Here is an 18,089-nt window from a genome sequence, read left to right on the forward strand (position 1 = left end):
TAGACTGGAGAGAGTTTGAAACAAGGTGAAAACAAGGCTTGGTAATTAACTCGAGGCTAGATGCCTGCAAAAAAAAAAAAAAAAAAAAACACACACACACACAAATGACAATCACAAAAGCTGTGAGATAAAGAATGACATTAATTGTTACTAGGGCTGTCAATCTATTATAGCAAATGTAATCAAATATTACATGATATGCAATACAAATTCAAAGCAAAAAAGTACATAAAGCAATATTTTCTGAGTTCCAAAATGAAGGTAAGTATATTTTGGTAATTAATATGCACAGTATTGTTATCGTAGGTATTTCAAAATAATTCATAGTTCAAAATACTGTGAATAAGTCTATGTACCTTATCTGAATTGTGTTGATTTTCAGAACATACATTAGCTTCTTGCCCATCAACTAGTTACAACACTGCATATATTCTGCGCAACAAGCTGAATGAAAATGCAAATTAATTCTATAAAAAAGGAGTAATACTCCGGTTACCACAGAACAAAAAGTTTATCAATTTTTGATACTCACTTGTCACAGAGAAAAAACGTTAAACAGTGGTTATGTATTTTCAAACAACCATTCAGGTTTTTGTATTGTCTATAGTGTCTCAAACAACACCAAATGCTTAAATACTTAAAGACTTGACATTTATTTTCAAATGTTAGCTTACACTTATGAATTTTACATTTTAATCTGGAATAAAACATGCCAGCCCAGAAAAGATATCTAGATATTGATTGAAAATGTCAACACTGAACATAGTTTTGTAGTGAAATTCAATGATAAAAGCTTCAGCAATTATAGTGAGAATTGGATGTCACATGTCTAAAGCATTCAACAGACATAGTCATTATATTGTTTATCTATATATTTGAACATGGGTTTGATCAAACGCATCTGATTCAAAATATCAGCTTGTTATTCGAGACTCCAAGACCTGAAATGAATGTATCCAATAAAGGAGATATCTAAAATAGGAACAGTGCACATTTTGTATGTCTCCCTAATTAAACACACATGATTCAGGTCATCAGCTCTTTAGCAGAGACTTCAAGACCAGAAATGAGTCACTGCGTCTGAATATACTTACTTCTATACTATATACAGTAGTTGAAAAACAGTATGTGAGCTGAGTAGTATGTCCAAATTCATATACAGTAGTATTCATAATACAGTAGGCAAAAGGTATCCGGATGACCTACTCTTTCCAGTGAGATTCTGCAGTGAATATTCGTTGGACCATCCCATGAGGCCACGGTAGAGGATTTGCGCATGGTAGTGAAGTGACACAACTTATGGCGTAAATCACATGACAATGACAAAATGGCGGATGTAGTGTTTCCAAATTTCATTCATACTACACACATTCATACTATAGAGAACACGAAGTAAGTTTCAAACCAAATGTAATACCTACTAAACAGCATGCGATTTCAGCACTTTCACACAACAGAAAGTTTTCAGATACATTTTCAAAAGAACTGCACAATGTTCAGAGTAATCAAAGTTGTTTTCAGCACCATGGACAGCAGAAGAACAGAAAGACAAATGAGGCACATCTTAACATTTAGTTACAGAGTTCTGCTGGGAGGCGGGTTTAAAACTTTGACATTAATAGACCCCAGATATCAAGGCATTACTTCAGTGTTGCTGCTGGAATATAGCAGGAGCACTTTACATTTAGTCCCTAGCTAAAAGGTACATCTACTTACCAAGATCATGAGCGCAAAATGGACTTTGTTCTGTATGTAATCTGTGGTAAACTTTGAGGTTAAAATAAAAAAAAAGTTAACATGCAGCCTTTGTGTTTTTGTCACCCATCTCCTAGTTTATGTCTTGATTAGGTCTGTTGACAATCTCATCCCCTAGATCCCGCATTATGCAAATGAATGGCATAAATCTTGCTGTTCTTGTTCTTGTATTTGTCTAAACAAACAAGCATGAAATGCAGATTGAGTGCTGGAGTCTAATTGAGGTGAGGTGATTTCCATCATTGTTTTGCCGTCTCGCATTACCAGGCCTCATGCATTGAGTACCCGGTCCCTCTGTGAGCACGCAAGATGAATTAAATCTTAAGATCATTAATGTGCATGACACTGGCTGTCTTATTATTGATGAGGGAGAGATAAAGCAAAGTCTTCAGGCTTCAGCCAAGAGGTCAGAGACAGACTGGAGAATCGCAGCTGTGACCTCAATTATAATGTGACTGCGAACATTGCATCACTTATTCCTAAAACTTATGCTCAACATTGATTATGTGATGTGGTGTGTCAGTTTCACATTAGAAGGCTTCCCTAAAGCTTTAGCTTGATGTTTGAAGGATGATCCAGCGAAAAGGGACTGCAGGGAAGACCTCAGGAGCTCTGTTTCTGCCTAGGCCTACTAGTTTGTATGGGCTGCAATTAGAGTTGTCATGGTCTGTCCGGCAGCATGATATTGATCTACGGGCTGTAGCGCAGGGCTGTTATCCACTAGACCCAGTCGTCCCGCTTTCTCCCATTTCTTTATCTTATCCTCCCGCTTTATCTCTCCCCTGGCACTGAGTACAGCCTGTTTTAATTACCATCTCTCTATGGCACCCCCTGCCTGCTATCTGACAGCTGAATCGACAGAATGGAGCCCTGCCTTGTTCATTATGAAAACAGCAAGAAGACCTGGGGCCTCATGACAAAACTTTGTGCAGTAAATGTTCTGTATGCACAAACACTGCAATCTATGGAGAATCTATCTATCCATCCATCCATCTCTATATCTATATGTACATCTATATCCATCCATCATCTCTATATTTATATCTATATCCATATCCCATTTGCTGATATTAAAGTGTTTCCATTTTAAATGCTGCAAGAGCAGCAAATAGGACTCTGTGGGAAGAAAACTTGTGTCAATAGGCTGTTCCAGTTCATTAAATGACAATCTTATATATTCATGTTTGAAAAGTTACATCAAAAACAGCTTTACCTTGTGCCATCTCGCCTGTCAGACATTTTCAACCCGTCAAATGCATACTTGCGTAGCGCGACAACAGATCAACAACTAAAATTATTTTCATGATGTTATCATAACATTTTTTCTTTTGTTAAATCAACTTAGATAATTAATGTAGTTCAGATAACATAATATTTTGAGTTTCTGTTGATTAAACCAATTGCCTCTATTAACTCAAATTTTTAATTTCAATGAACTCAAAATTTTAAGGCAACCAGGTAACTTACTTTTTCAAGTTAAACCAGCAATTCTTTTTTTACAGTCTATCTATCTATCGATCTGTCTATCTGAATGAGTTATAATTTATGGTATTTTACCCAGTCTGATCATGAGATGTACTGTATCTATACCACTATTTTACTCAAGATAGAGCACAATTCTGTGAAAAGTAGGAAAAAAACTATATGTAAATCACAGACAGGCCATTTATATTACTTGATAGGCCCCGAAGACACATATTTCATTATCGCTCAAACTAGAACATGGGCGTACTTACTGTAATTATGAAAGGCAATATGCTCCCCTGGAGTTATGACTGACATTATGAGTTTAAAATACAAGCTTGCAAAGTTAACACAGAGATCACTGTTTATACCGCAACTTTCTCATGTAGCTTTCCCTCAAGGCCACCAGAGAGATTTATTCACAATATTATATATACCCCTGGAGACATAAAACAGGAGGCATAAGTGGGTTCTTCTATATGTGCGGTCTGAAAGAAATCTGCCATCAAAGTAATAAAAGAGCCAAAGAGCATACATGGAGGGAGCGCTTTTAAAACATCATAACCTGAGCTTAATGCTACAGTTAATGTTACTTTTAATGCTAATTTTAAGGTCAAAGAAGTAGCAGCGGCAAACAAATAAAACAGACACTGATGTTCGATTTTTAATACATGCTGAATGCATAAATAGCAAACCTTTATGATGCGGCTATTTGTCAGAAGAAACCAGTACTGGAAGATTGACTCAAGGACAGCCTCTCCTCCTCTTTATAATGTCACACATTAAAGACAGCCAGGAGTTTCTTCCTCAACACTTATGATGTACATTCAGTGACAGGCAATAACAAGGTCAGTGTTTTGATGGAACTTTAATGACAGCCAGTGTATTGGGATTTGAAGACTTGAGTATTCAGTGAATAATATTCTCTATTTTCATTACCCAAGGGCCAAGACTAACTTTAACAACAGCTCTTGTGCTAGCACATCGTGTGCTGGCTATGAAAGTGCACTGGGATCATTCAAGGATGACTTGAAAGAATTGGACAGAGAAAAATAAAGGCTAAAAGTACACTTTATGAAGTACCTGAGAGTTCAATGGAGGAAAATGTACAAGAGTAAGTGTTTTCACACTTCATTTCTGGCTTCATCTGTGTCTAGGAAGCGTGGAAATGGGGCGGTGGTTTTTTGCAACATTGAAAATGTGTCAGGGTTTCAATGGGTCCAATACAAGATCATAATATTGATTACCACAAAAAGAAATGTTCAACTTGTCCCTCCTTTTCTTTTAAAAATCTGGGCTACAGTGAGGCACAATGGAAGTGAATGTAGCAAATCTGTAGATATTAAATCATACTTTTCCGACAGTATAGCCACAAGACAAACGCTTTCAGTCTGAAAGTCACTTACTAACCTTTTCTGTGTAAAGTTATAATTTTACAAACTTTGTTGCCCGATAAAAGAAACTAAAATAATAGTAAAAAAACAAAAAAACATCTTTATTGCTCCAACAATACACAAGTTTTAAAATAATTAACTTAAGTGCATTAATAAAATTACACAGCTTCACAGTAAATTTTTTTCATAGTAATCAACACTGTGCCACAAATGCAGTGGACTGAGCTTAACTTGTACTGAACCCTTAATAATTTTTTTAAAATTAGTTAAAATTATTTTTATCCCATACCCTCAACAAACTAAAAATGGTCATTTTTTGTTTTGTAACCTTGAACTGAGAACCAAAGGACTCGATGTCTTTTATGACTAATAAAACTATAGGGCCATCCTAATTTTAGAGGCCATTTAATACGGATTAGAACTCTTAAACCAATTCTTCTGAATGTGACCCTGTGAAAATTAGTAAAAATGAGATTTGGATTTTAAATCTTATATGTGTCACTTGGTATTTTATGCTTATGGATCTCCAGTGTGTAGTTACGATGTAAAATCTGCCAGCACCACACTTGATAAATGCCTTTTTTTTTTTTATGGAGAGCACAGAAAATGATCAGCATCTGGGAAATGATCCTTGGACTTGGATTTAAAGCTCTTTTATCAGGGCAAACAGCGAGCGCTCTTCGGCGTGAGCATCAGAAAGGTCATTATAATCATGCATGTGACATTTGGCTTTTACATATCCCTTCTTCTCATCTGAAATGCTGATTGGACATATCTGACCTCATCACGCTGTTGTCCTTGTCTGCCCTCACCACCAATGGATGTAACATGGAAGTTTAGCCAACTCACACTGTCACGTTGCGGTCTGGGCAGCTGTCTCCGAAGGTGCCCCCTTGCTCCTTGAAGGTGATGAGGTTCCAAACAGCCACCACGGTGTCTTCAGGCACGTTGAAGTGGAACAGCTCCACACTGGCAAAAGAGCGGTAGGCATTGAGCTTGCGAGGCGTCCGGGTGAAATAGTCAGTTACAAACAGGCAATCTAGGGAATGGAACAAGGAGAGAGTTATTTAGATAAAAGATGGCAATCGGCTGGATGAGGGAGAAGCTGGGTGGAAAGAGGGTTGGAGGAATCAGTCTTAATGCGGTTTGGTTGACCTTCCTTCTGAAAGCCCCACCAGTGATTTAATCACACTTGCCGTGGGTCATGCGTGCTTTGGCTTCGATTCAAAAACCTAGACTCTATGCAAAATTAATTTCGTTGCAATCCTTCAATACAAGGCCAGAGAGGAAGCAGCAAAATGACATTTGCAATCTGCCTTAATGAGCCGTGGCTTCCTATGGCTCCATCGTCAGAGAGCCTAATGGGTTTGTAGATCTCTCTCAAATACTGATAAAAACAGCTGCTTTCAAGGTAGGTTGGTACACTTTCCCTGTCAGGTGGTACAACCAATGTAGGAAAATGCTATTTTATCATAAACTTCTTTATTGTATTTAAACATTCTATGTATGAACTTGCTAGCATAGCTAATACAGGCATCCAAGTAGAAGCCTGTGCATTGTATAAATAGTTGCAAAAGTCAGGTGGTGCAACTGCAATGAATGTCCCTATATGAAAAAAAAAAACATTATTTAAGCTTCTCTATTATTATTATATATATTTTTTTTTTATTTATTGTTCTAAAATGTTTTAAGTTAAAAATGTTTTACTCTTTAAATTATTTTCAGAATTTCTTATCATTTTAGATGCCACAATCATATCAAGTAAAGAAAAATCAGTCACATTTTATATTAGGTGTCTTTGACTACTATGTACTCACATAAAAAAAAAAAAAAAAAAAAAAATCGGTACAATATACTTGTTCATGTTTTGCAAAACACTTGTGCTGCTATTGAAGTGAGATACGGGTAAGGTTAGGACACATTTGGTGGTATGGGTAGGTTTAAGGGTGGGTTAAGGGATTAAGGGGTAAGCGAAGGGTCAACAGTGTAATTATAGATGTCATTACAGAAATTAATTAATAGATGTAATATGCAGGCATTTTTAAAATAAAAGTACATTCGAAAACATGTATATATACACACTAAGTGCATTGAATGAAATTATTAATTTAAATGTTAGTACATGGTAGTTAAAGAGACTTAACAGGGCTCTACAGTGAGACCAATTTGGTCGCACGTGCGACCTTATTTCTCAATGGTGCAACTAAAAAAAATCTGAGGTCGCACAGGTGCAACCAGCCGTTCGAGGGAAAAAAACGTACATGTGTACGTTTGAAAATGCGTGTGCTGCAGTCAGACAGAGAGAGGTGAGTAGCCTAGGCCCATCAGATAAACAGAGTGGATGTAGCCGCGGATGATGAGAGACAATGACAACTTTTTCGTTAAGAATGTTAAGTTAAGGCCTGATCCGTCTGAAAATCATAATTGGCCATCCGAGGGGCATGTGACTGCAATGGAGGATAGTCCATAAGACACTGAGCCACGAGATGTTCAGTTTGAAGCCCTTAAAACACTCAATTTAGATTTTCTTTTTATTTCATTTATCTTGAGATGTTTTAAGTTTAAATTTCAGCTCAGTGAAGCACTTTAAGCACCAACACTTTTTCAGTAGGTTACCTTTCTTGTAGAATTGTGCTTCAAATAAAGAACTTTATGTTGACCAGATTGTTAGTTAATCATTTACAAGTCAATATTGCCTATATGGACAGCGATTTTAAAAAAAGTGGTAACACTTTATTTTAGGGTCTTTTAACTAGTTGCTTATTAGCATGCATATTAATAGAATACTGGCTACTTATTAGTACTTATTAAGCACATATTAATGCCTTATTCTGCATGACCTTATTCTACATTCTTAATCCTACCCAATACCTAAACTTAACAAATACCTTACTAACTATTAATAAGCAGTAAATTAAGAGTTTATTGTGGGAAAAGTTGTAGTTAATAGTTTATATGTGTTCCCTATACTAAAGTGTTACCAAAAAAGTGAACTTGTAAAACTGCGGTGTTAAATGCGATGCGGTCAAAAATTTGGGTGCACTTAACTTTTGTGCTGGTGCACCTAAGAAAAGTTAGGCGCACCAGTGCAACCAGTGCTAAAAGTTAATCTAGAGCCCTGCTTAATATAAAGTGGGACTGAAAACTCAGCACGAAACAGACATTAAAAATGATCTGGCTGCAAGAGAAGTATATCTTGCAAAAAAGAAAAGAGAGGTGATGAATTTTTAGTAGTCATTATATAGTGCTCCATTAAAGTTGCTATGCATTTAATGATTTAAAAATTTTGATGAATGCATTTTTGATATTTTAATTTAAAATTCTCAACTGACTTGAGAACAAGCTGATGATTATTTTTGTATCAATATAAAACATGACTGTTGTTCAATCACAATCGATTACAGTGTGTCTAACCAATCTACTGCACAGTGGCCGAATGTGATGTCGTGATTTATTCTGTTTTTGATCAATTTATTACTTTTACTTCAATAGAGTGTAGCATCTGGACCAATCAGACACACAATTATTCATTATATTTAATGAATTATCCAGAAACTCACTCTCTCAAAGTTCTGTGAAACCACCCCCCTAAAACTGCAACTAGCATCCCAAATGTAGCTAACACACAGGCAGAACTAGGTGTCCTGTTACAGGACACAGGAAAACTGATAAGAACTTTTATGATCAGAAAGAATTTTGCAAAGACTAGTGACTCTGACTTCATTCTTTCTGAGAAGGACAAATAAACCCTCTTAATCCTATATATTCTATATATAACCACTTGAGAAATGTATAAACATGTATCCAATTTTCCCGTCTCATGACTTTCCTTTTATAGGGTTTATTCTATGTATTAATTCTCTCTTTTGAACTATTTTGGTATTAATGTTTCGGAGTTTTATGGTTTATGGTTTAATTTATGGTTAACTAAAATCACATGGGTAGCATGTTTGGTATCGATGGACTCCAACTTCCATTTCCTATTTGTTAATTAATGTTACATGTTGCTAACTCTGTGACACATTAGTATTATAAGAATCTAGAAGGTTCTTCTCTCAAACATCCAATCCAATGTCTTATGCTAATATCTTGCTACAGAACAAAGACTCGTAAAAGTTTCCCTCCGAAGGGAAAACTCCTTATTGGCTCAGTCACCTCAAGAGGGTGTGACATCTTCACCCTTTAAAATCACTGATCACAAGATCACAGTCTCTCTTTTCCTTTACTGAAAAACGTTGATGTCAAGATGATGCTGTACTAGAAGCTTCTAAGGAACCCCAAGCTTGTGCCAGGCTTCGGCCTAGACCTTCCATTTACCAAAGATCCCCTGAATCCAACTGGTTCTCTTTCATCAAGACAATATCAGCAAATATCGACGGGAGCCTCCACAAATTGCATCAGGACAGTTTTAATTCAAATGGGCAAGACATGCAAGTATCAAACTTAGTCTCATTATTTGATACAGTAAGTATCCTTACCCCTTTTAAAGAAGGCCATGTTAGAACTAAACTGATGGTTTGCTCAAGGCTGTTGATCTGCCGAATTTCAAACAATGCTGTAACTTCTTGCCTTCCTGTATTCTGCTTCAGCTCTCTCTTTCCCTTGGTAAACTATGCATGTATGTGTGTGAATGTTAGAGTAGTTAGTCTAGTTAATAAATTCTTGTTCATGTCACACGTAAAGTTGTCCGTGTTTCACGCTCATATACTGGAGTCCCTAATTATGCCGATCCTGACTACATGCTCTGAATAGTACTGTACAATAAGATTATTTCCCATAACCTGGAAATGAACATTTCTTAGAATTAATAAACAATTAACACTGTGTTCATTGGCCAAACAGGTTAATTGATTGTAATATTAATTTTATTACATTAAGTTAATTTTATTAACTGATCCAAATATTTATAATTAATTATAACTAAATATGATTAATTATCATATTTATTTTTAGCTAATTTGCTACAAGAGACTGTTGACTAAAACACTTATATTTGTATTTTATTTTTATATGTAATTGAAATGGTATTCAGCCTATTCCCAGTCATTATTAATGTTGTCAGGTGGCAACTATGTAATTTATTGATTTAAACCAACAAATAATAGGTCAAAGTGAACAAATGACTGAAAACCAGATTGTGTATTGTATTTAATGCTTTTTGTATTGAAAGCATTTACTGGTCTACTGTTATAATTATTATTCTGTCTTTAAAAGTAAAATTGGATGCTAAAGATACTAAACACCTGGTCACTAGAATGCAATAATTATAAATTAATATGATTAAAATACACAACCACAAAATAATAATGTTTTAGGCACTGTAGATGATTTAAGGATTACTTTGATAATATTTCACTAATAAATAAAATTAGGAATATATTTACAAATATTTGGTTGGTCCACCTGACAAAAAAAAGTAAAAAAAAAAAAAAATGAATTTAAACACTGTAAAATGTTATTTAACAAAACTTATTTAAACACATTTTTTTCTGACTCAAAAATATGCATTGCATCAATTTTCAAAAGATTTTTAAGAACCTTTTTTGAAGTTTTATTTGTCATTGACCCTGATTTGTCATTCTAATCTCCTTGTGATTTGTAGAGGGAAACACTTATAGGCCCTGTTACTTCAATGATATCCACATATGTATTCCCTGTGTGTTTAATGCGCAGGTGCAATGTATCACAGTTTACTTGCCCCAGATGAATGTTGCTGCTACTAATGAGCATCTTCAGCAAGAGTCTTGACTGCCCTTTCATAATTGCAATAATCTGTAGCTGTCAAGGACATTCAAGATACCCCAGTGTGTTCACTGTGTCAACAGCGTAGGAGACTGACAGGGAAGAGAAGAAATTGTTGAAGAGTCGTTATTTGTATTTTGTTTTTGCGCACAAAAAGTATTCTCGTCGCTTCATAACATTAAGGTTGAACCACTGTAGTCACGTTGATTTTAGCCATGTCTTTACTACTTTTCTGGACCTTGAATGTGGTAATTTCGTTGCTTTCTATGGGAGATAAAAAATTAAAAAAAAACTCAGATTTCATCAAAAATATCTTAATTTGTGTTCTGAAGATGAGCGAAGGTCTCACGGGTGTGGAATGACATGAGGGCAAGTACTTAATGACAGAAATTTCATTTTTGTGTGAACTGACCCTTTAATGCTACGACCCTAATCAAGATTCATTCATTTAAAAACCCAATTGACCCTTCGCAAAGACCCGCCCCCCCTTAGTTACTGTTGCTTTGTCCGACAAGCCATGGCGCTGTCACGCCACACAGAGTGAAAAATACATTGCGGAGCAAAGAGGACACTGACAACACGTCGACAGACAAGAGCAGGTTACTTATGATATTAAACAAAGTCCCAGCTTTCAAAATGTGTAATTTTTTAAGAAATTCGAACAATAAAAACCGCTTTGTGTCGTGACAGATTACTGTAGCGCCTCAGATCAAGTGGCTCGTGAACCAACCATCTCTTCCTACTAGTTAATTCATAGCATCAAATAAACACGATGAACATGAGAAGGAATGTTGTTTCAAACGCGCAAAGACGTCAATACACACCATTTTTCAAGTTCACCATTTTTTTCAAGTTCAAGTCCACCAACTCCTGACTGCTTTGTCAGACAAAACGGCATTATGATTGGTTAGATCGCTTGTCAATCAAACTCCCAGCGAAGGGTCAATTGAGTTCATATTAAAATTATTATATATTAAATATAGAATAAATGTTATTCTGATCTAACCTTATTTTATCAACAACAACAAAAATTTCGTAGATGTCTTGGGTGGCTGTATAAGCAAGCACATGAAGATGGAAAACTCACAGAAAACAGTCTTTAATTCAATAATTCACAAAACAGGCAGGATAAACTCAGGAAACAACCACTAAACATTGACGAGACCGGACAAAGAACTGAACAAAACAGGGAGTATATATACACAGACTAAATGAGTTAACTAATTGAACGACAGGTAAACAGAATCATAATCAAACACACTAGGAAACTAGGTCAGGCAAACAGGAACAGAACAAAAATCCCAATGAAACTAAGCCGAATATAATCGTTACAGTAGCTTTTTTAAGCATTTTAAAAGTAGCTTCCCCACCACCACTGTTATACACATTCAGAAGAATAATGTAGGGAATTAAAAATAAATGTGGTTGTCACTCTCAATACTTTGTTCAGATTCAGTCGGGCAACACACACAGCAAAACCTAAAGCTCCCTGACTGAGGAGATCTGAAATGCACATTCTCAAAGCTCAGGAACAGCACTGCAGTGTAAATATCTCTGGAGATTTGAGTTTGTGTGTGACACAGAGAAAATGAGAAGAAATGTATAAGGCAGGCAAGCTGGATGAGTGAAGACAAATGACAGCACCTGTATGTCAGTTCTAGCCTTCTGTTTAATCTCTTTCCCGTCGAACCCTTTGCTTCTGTTATTAACAGACATAACAAATCAACCGCCTTGACACTTTTATTAAGCTGATGGACTCTCAGAGGTATGACGCCAGTATGGCCTCTTCATCTGTTAGCTCAGACAGCAGCGCACATCCCACTGATGGGCTTCACGCGCAATCACTTACAGTGCGAATAAAATTACTGAATGAAATATAGTGGATGGACCCACACCATTTGGTACTATATGAACTGCAACAATGTCCATCCTGGGCTAAAATGTAGTATTTATAACAACTGCCTCACAAGCTTAAATATATTAACGCATCTAAGGTGCAAAATTATTCAGTGATCGTATACAGTAAAAAAAAAAAAACACTTAATATACAGAAAATTGAAACTGTATGCATTCACAAGAATGATTTACTTTCTCAAACAAGCATTTCTGTCAGATAGAAACCCTACCGGTGGTCCAGTCAGAAGTGGACAGGCTGATTACCCCTCATGTCAATCAGAAGCAGAGGCAATGTCATGTTGTTTGACTGTTACACGGGCTGATGCAATGCAGGTGTGTCAAAATATACGTCCTCTTGTCTTGACAAACCAAGCCAAGGATATCCTTGTGCTTTAAAAAAAAAAACGCAGAATACTAGGGTTCAGAAATTACACCTGTACACTGAGGGGTGAATTCAATGAACATCTCACGTTTAACCACCCACAAACAGCTTAGAGGGGTGAAATCTATGCAGTATTGTGCTATGGCTTGTGTATTTGACTTCAACCAGAGTCATTCTATTCAACACACATATTCCTTCTAACAAATTAGAATTAAAGTCACAACAATTCTTATTTTTTATGGAATATATTATAAATGATTTAGCCATGCACATCATTATTATTACTTTAATTCATAACCCTCGTAATTTTTAATCAAAATAACTTCCCTCCCTCTTGCAGCGACATCTCCTCTCTTCTCAGATGACGTGTTCACTGGGCGGGATCAACCTGTCACTCACATGAGATCAGTAGCAAACCACAATGATCCAATGATCCAATCAATTACCGATGGACAAAATCACTTGGATATACATCACTATAGGGAAGAAATAACTACCACAACTTCGTCTAATGCTGACTTTAAAGCTGCCTTATTCACACTCACGCACCCAAAATTCACACTAGTTCACCCAAAAAAATTAACTCACCCTCACGTTGTTCCAAGCCAGTATGACTTTCTGTCTTCTGAGTAAAAAAAAAGGGGATTTGAGGAATAAAAAATAGTTTGAGAAATGTTTTTTTTTCAATGCAAGTTAATGATAATCAAAAACATTTTTTCAAAAAATCTTCTGTTATGTGTCACAGTAGAGAGGAAGTCATACAGGCTTGGAATGACCTGAAGGTTAGTTAAAGGTGCAGTAAGTGGTATTTGAACTACACTGTTGGGCATTGTTGTTATTTGAAATCAACTCAAACAAACCCACCCCTCTCTTCATTGCTCCACCTCCAAAACTCACACTCCAATTCTAACCACCATGCTCCGAATCGGACTCGAACCGCTGCCCGATCGCTGCTGGCATGCGAGGCGAATGCACTACCAATGACACTAAGCACCTCATTCTCTAGCAGTTGTCAGTGTGCAGTGGTTTACCTGCAGAACTCTCTCTATCTGGCCGCTGTTACACACGCGATGCGAGTGGATGTCTGTTTATCACAGCTGACGCGCAACAAAATGCTTCACGAAAAATAAAGCGCAGTTGATGAACAAATGACAAGGAAGCACAAAAATGAACATACAGTACACACGAGTAAATACAAAGTGTTCGTTGTTAGTCGCAAACAGCACAGCAGCTCTAGACAATCAAAACCCAGTGTACTCACATGCTAAGCCGGATCAAAGCAGTTTTCAGGCCTTCCCTCTTAGCTCTCTCCAGCACTGGAAAGCTTTTCTAATATAAACCGGGTCCTAAAGCGCTTGCCCAGGCATAAACCTTCATTCCAGTGATATTTTTTTGAGCTCTTTTGTATTGTATCCCATTTCTCGTTCTGCAGTTTTTTTCTTCTTATTTTCAAATCTCCCTCTTGCTCGTTCTCTCTCCTCGACCGTCATACTCCCCCTGATGCTGATTGGTTAGACGTTTGTTGTTGGACTCGGCCCGACTAACTTTCAAACAGTGGATTTGAAATATCACTGAGTCCCCCTTTAATGTCAGAATTTTCATTTTGTAAAATCAGTTCATTTTTTTTAAACCAATGCAGACATCATGTGCAAATAAACAACGCTATCAGCAGGCATGATTAATTTTGGTGAATTTTCTCCTCAGTATGCAGTAAAAACTGCCCTCCACTAGGGGAACATTATTTATCTGTTGCAAAATGTCTCTGTGTTATATGATTTAGCTTGATATGAGCATAGCTATTGCATCAGTTTTAAAGGGTTACTGTTCACGTGAGCAGCACGACGCATGCCTGTGATGCTGACGCAGGAGGCGTCCAATACTGAGTCGTCGTTCTGACGTAAAACACGGAAGCTCTGTAATATGTCTTCAACGTAAACTGCGTAAGAGAATGACAGGGTAGAGAAGAAATTTATGAATTAAGTTGTTATTTTTGGTTTGTTTTTGCACACAAAAAGTATCTTGTCGCTTCATAAGATTAAGGTTCAACCACTGTAGTCACGCTGACTGTTTTAACGATGTCTTTACTACTTTCCTGGACCATGAATGTGGTAATTTCATTGCTTTCGATGGGAGATTAAAAAAAACTTGCGTATCAAAAAAGATCTTAATTTGTGTTCTGAAGATGAACGAAGGTCTTACGGATTTGGAACCCTGAAACAAGCATTCGATGAAATTGTTTTATATATATATATATATATATATATATATATATATATATATATATATATATATATATATATATATATATATATATATATATATATAAACAATTTCACTGAATGCTTGTTTATATCAACAGCAGGGATAATAATTCTAACTAATTCTGTCCTTCCAGAAAACATCTCATTCTTGCTGTTCTCACAGAGCACAAATCCTGCTTTAACACCTGTTATTACTGGCATCTCACTGTTCCTAATCAGTATTTAAATAACCATGAGGAATCCTTGAAATACAACAGTTAAAATGGGCACTCATTTAAAAGAAAAAAAAGCAAGTTTTTGGAGAACGAAGAGACTGTTCATGTCTCTGTGTGTCTTTTTCCTTTTTGCCACTGCACAGGCCACAAAAGATGATTCAGAATGGACCAGACGAGTAATAAATCACAAACCTTTTATTACATTTCATGTCAATATTCCCCACACAACAAAGTTTACTGCCGCTCAATACAGGTTCCCGTCTTTCAATCTAAGCTTCAGATTGAGGAGCATTAAAATTAATATCGTTTTTTTTCTTGCAGTCACGTTACCTCTCCAGCAGTGACTGGAATCAATAATTAATGATGTCTCTCTCTCACATATGTAGAGCCCCATATTCCCCACTGTCATTGTTTCTACACATAAGGTGCAGAGATATTGAGGTCAGACTGCTTTACAGTGTGTCTGCTCCAACTCACAGGCACGCATTCATGAAAAACATTCTGTAGACTGAAGAGTTTGCTTTGTCTAAAATATAGGTCTTTCAGCAAAGATCTTTTTACCTTTGTGTCAGAACTTAAAGATATGTATCCGTATACTGTACCATATTAGCAACTGTTCCTATGGACCGCCATACATAAGCTGTCCACCATATTGAACAAAGCTGGTCTGTGAACACTCGAGAGCAAGCTGACTGCGCATACAACTATAGTTATTCACGTGTATGAATATCTATATTCTTTAGCAGCTAATTTTAACAGGATTTAGTTTATTAATTTTCAGTCACACCTGGTCTCTTTCTCGCAAAACTGAAGGGTATAAGCAATTTACCACACCATTCTAAAAACTCCCCGCACATAAGCCTACAACCATTACCGTTTCTCCCACAAGCTTAACTACATCAGCGGAGGTGATCTCTGCAGACATGAGGGAGAATTTGTGCTATCAGGGTAGTATGGAGGGAGTGTGTCCATGCAGCAGGGGAGTTTTACAGAAAGACACAGAAAGAAAAAACCTCAAATGCCTGCTTAGGACAAGCACACTGGGAACCAATCCAGAAGAAACCGAGCTGTTAGCAGGCGCACACATTCACACACCACTCGCACATAGACAGACTACTATATATGTGCATTTACGTCATTCTTCTCCCCAAGGTTATATAGTTTTGGTGCGTTAATTTCCTTCATCTCTTGAGTAGCATATCAAGGCAGAAGCTGTTCCGTCAGTTTTCATCATGCTGGAATGCTGTGATGAAGAGATGACTTGTGACATGTGCATCATAAAATTACCATCGGATCATATCTCCAGAGGAAAAGTGATCCAACCCCTTAATCCGCAGTACTGCCTATGTTGCTTTTAGGAAGAGCAGAGAGACTAGATGGAGAGAAAGTGTTTTAGGGGAGCACATGGGATAGACGAAGTGCATGTGTAATGGAGGAACAAGAGTGAAAAACATACAGATACGGGAAGAGAAATATGACTTATTTACGCAAAGAGAAGTATGTTAAGATGTTCTAAGTACAATTGACACAATAAAAGGTAGCACATGCCCCTTTTTAGCCACAGTCACATATGAAGTCAGAGCGATTTTACAGCAGAATGGATGAATACATGTAGGCTATATTTACTGAGGTAAACCTTAATTTGCACTTCTGTTCTCAATTCGTTTCAATTCATGGCCATGAACGTCTAGTCAGTAAGATTTTTTTTTAAGAAAATTATTTTATTCAGAAGGACGCTGAAAATTCAGCTTTTCCATCACAGGAATAAATTACATTTGAAAATAAATTAAAATTGAAAATGGTTACTATATTTTTGATAAAAAAAATAAGAGAGCATAAGATACTTCTTTAAAAAATTAAGAAAAAAAATCTTACCCCCAAATTTTTAAAGACAAAACAGCCAAAAGAAGAGTTGCAGCCAAAATACTGTAATTTTTTTTTTTCTGTTTTATTATATTTACAATACTGTAAAAGAACCATGACATCATGATTTCCTATCTACCTTAAAAGCAAAAAATATTTTATTTAATGAGGCTGCTGTTTAAATCAGAAACAGTTTATCAAAATATTGCATATTTACCTTAGTTCACTGTGTAGAGGACGATCATCATTTGGATTCAATTTGGATTCTTGCCTTACAAGTACCAATTTAACATGCAGCTCATAAAGATAAATGAAGACCACAATGATTCTAGATATAATATAGAAAGTTTTGACAAAAGCCACAAACACTCTGCCAAAAAATAACACCAGCCCTACATTTTTTTATATAAAGAGCTTTCAAAACTGCTCTTTTTGCTTTAGGCAATCAGGTTTATAAATTGCATCAAACAAATATGCACATTTGTGGGTAGCAAGCTGACATTCTTCCTCCAAGCAATGTCTACATCTCCCAGACTAAGCTCTCAAGGCAGGTTGACCTGGTAGATGCTCTTCTCAGAGTTCGATTTGCGTTCTCTCCGTTCATCTCCCACATCCGTGCCCAAATCCATGGATTACAACCTTCAAAGAGATGCTCACAGAGACACTCCAAGCAAAGCCTGGTGTAATCTGCTCTGGCAACATCATTACCTAGGACGCTAGTATTTCAGCACATCCCAGAGGCGGAGGGGGGGTTAAGAAAATAGAAAATACTGCAAGCTTAGGCCTTAAAGATCTGCCTGTGTGAAATCGCCCTATTTGAAATGTTTTAATAGCTGTGAATTAGCACCCACATACATCATGATGACACATGGTGGCTATTTTAGCCCATGGTTGGACAGAAGAGAAATATTTCAAGATGCAGATCAAAAGGAGATGGCCACAGGCCACCAATATGAGAGATCAATTTTAAGTGCCAGTTCATGTCCAGAGAGAAACAGACTCACTGAAAAACATCACACAGTTGCTCTGCTCCAAACTGCCCCAACGTTGCCCACAGAAGCTGTATTTTAAGACATCAGAGCTCACAATAATTAATCTAAATTCTAAAGCAGTATCC

General features: G+C 36.6%; 1 protein-coding gene across 7 annotated transcripts in view; it reads right to left on the minus strand.

The window, feature by feature from the left end:
• Positions 1-18,089, minus strand: part of tmem8b (transmembrane protein 8B) — a 158,335-nt gene that overhangs the window by 100,548 nt on the left and 39,698 nt on the right. For 6 of the 7 annotated variants that reach the window (XM_051895098.1, XM_051895096.1, XM_051895094.1 and 3 more), the window contains one exon: positions 5,463-5,652. Coding sequence is in view for 3 of the 7 variants with exons in the window: in XM_051895096.1 (XP_051751056.1) it covers positions 5,463-5,652 (190 nt within the window). In the remaining 4 variants the exon portion in view is untranslated. The remainder of the gene's footprint in view (positions 1-5,462; positions 5,653-18,089) is intronic. The other variant, XM_051895099.1, reaches the window with a different exon arrangement.

Source organism: Ctenopharyngodon idella, chromosome 5, assembly GCF_019924925.1.
Source record: "Ctenopharyngodon idella isolate HZGC_01 chromosome 5, HZGC01, whole genome shotgun sequence".
Lineage (NCBI taxonomy): Eukaryota > Metazoa > Chordata > Actinopteri > Cypriniformes > Xenocyprididae > Ctenopharyngodon > Ctenopharyngodon idella.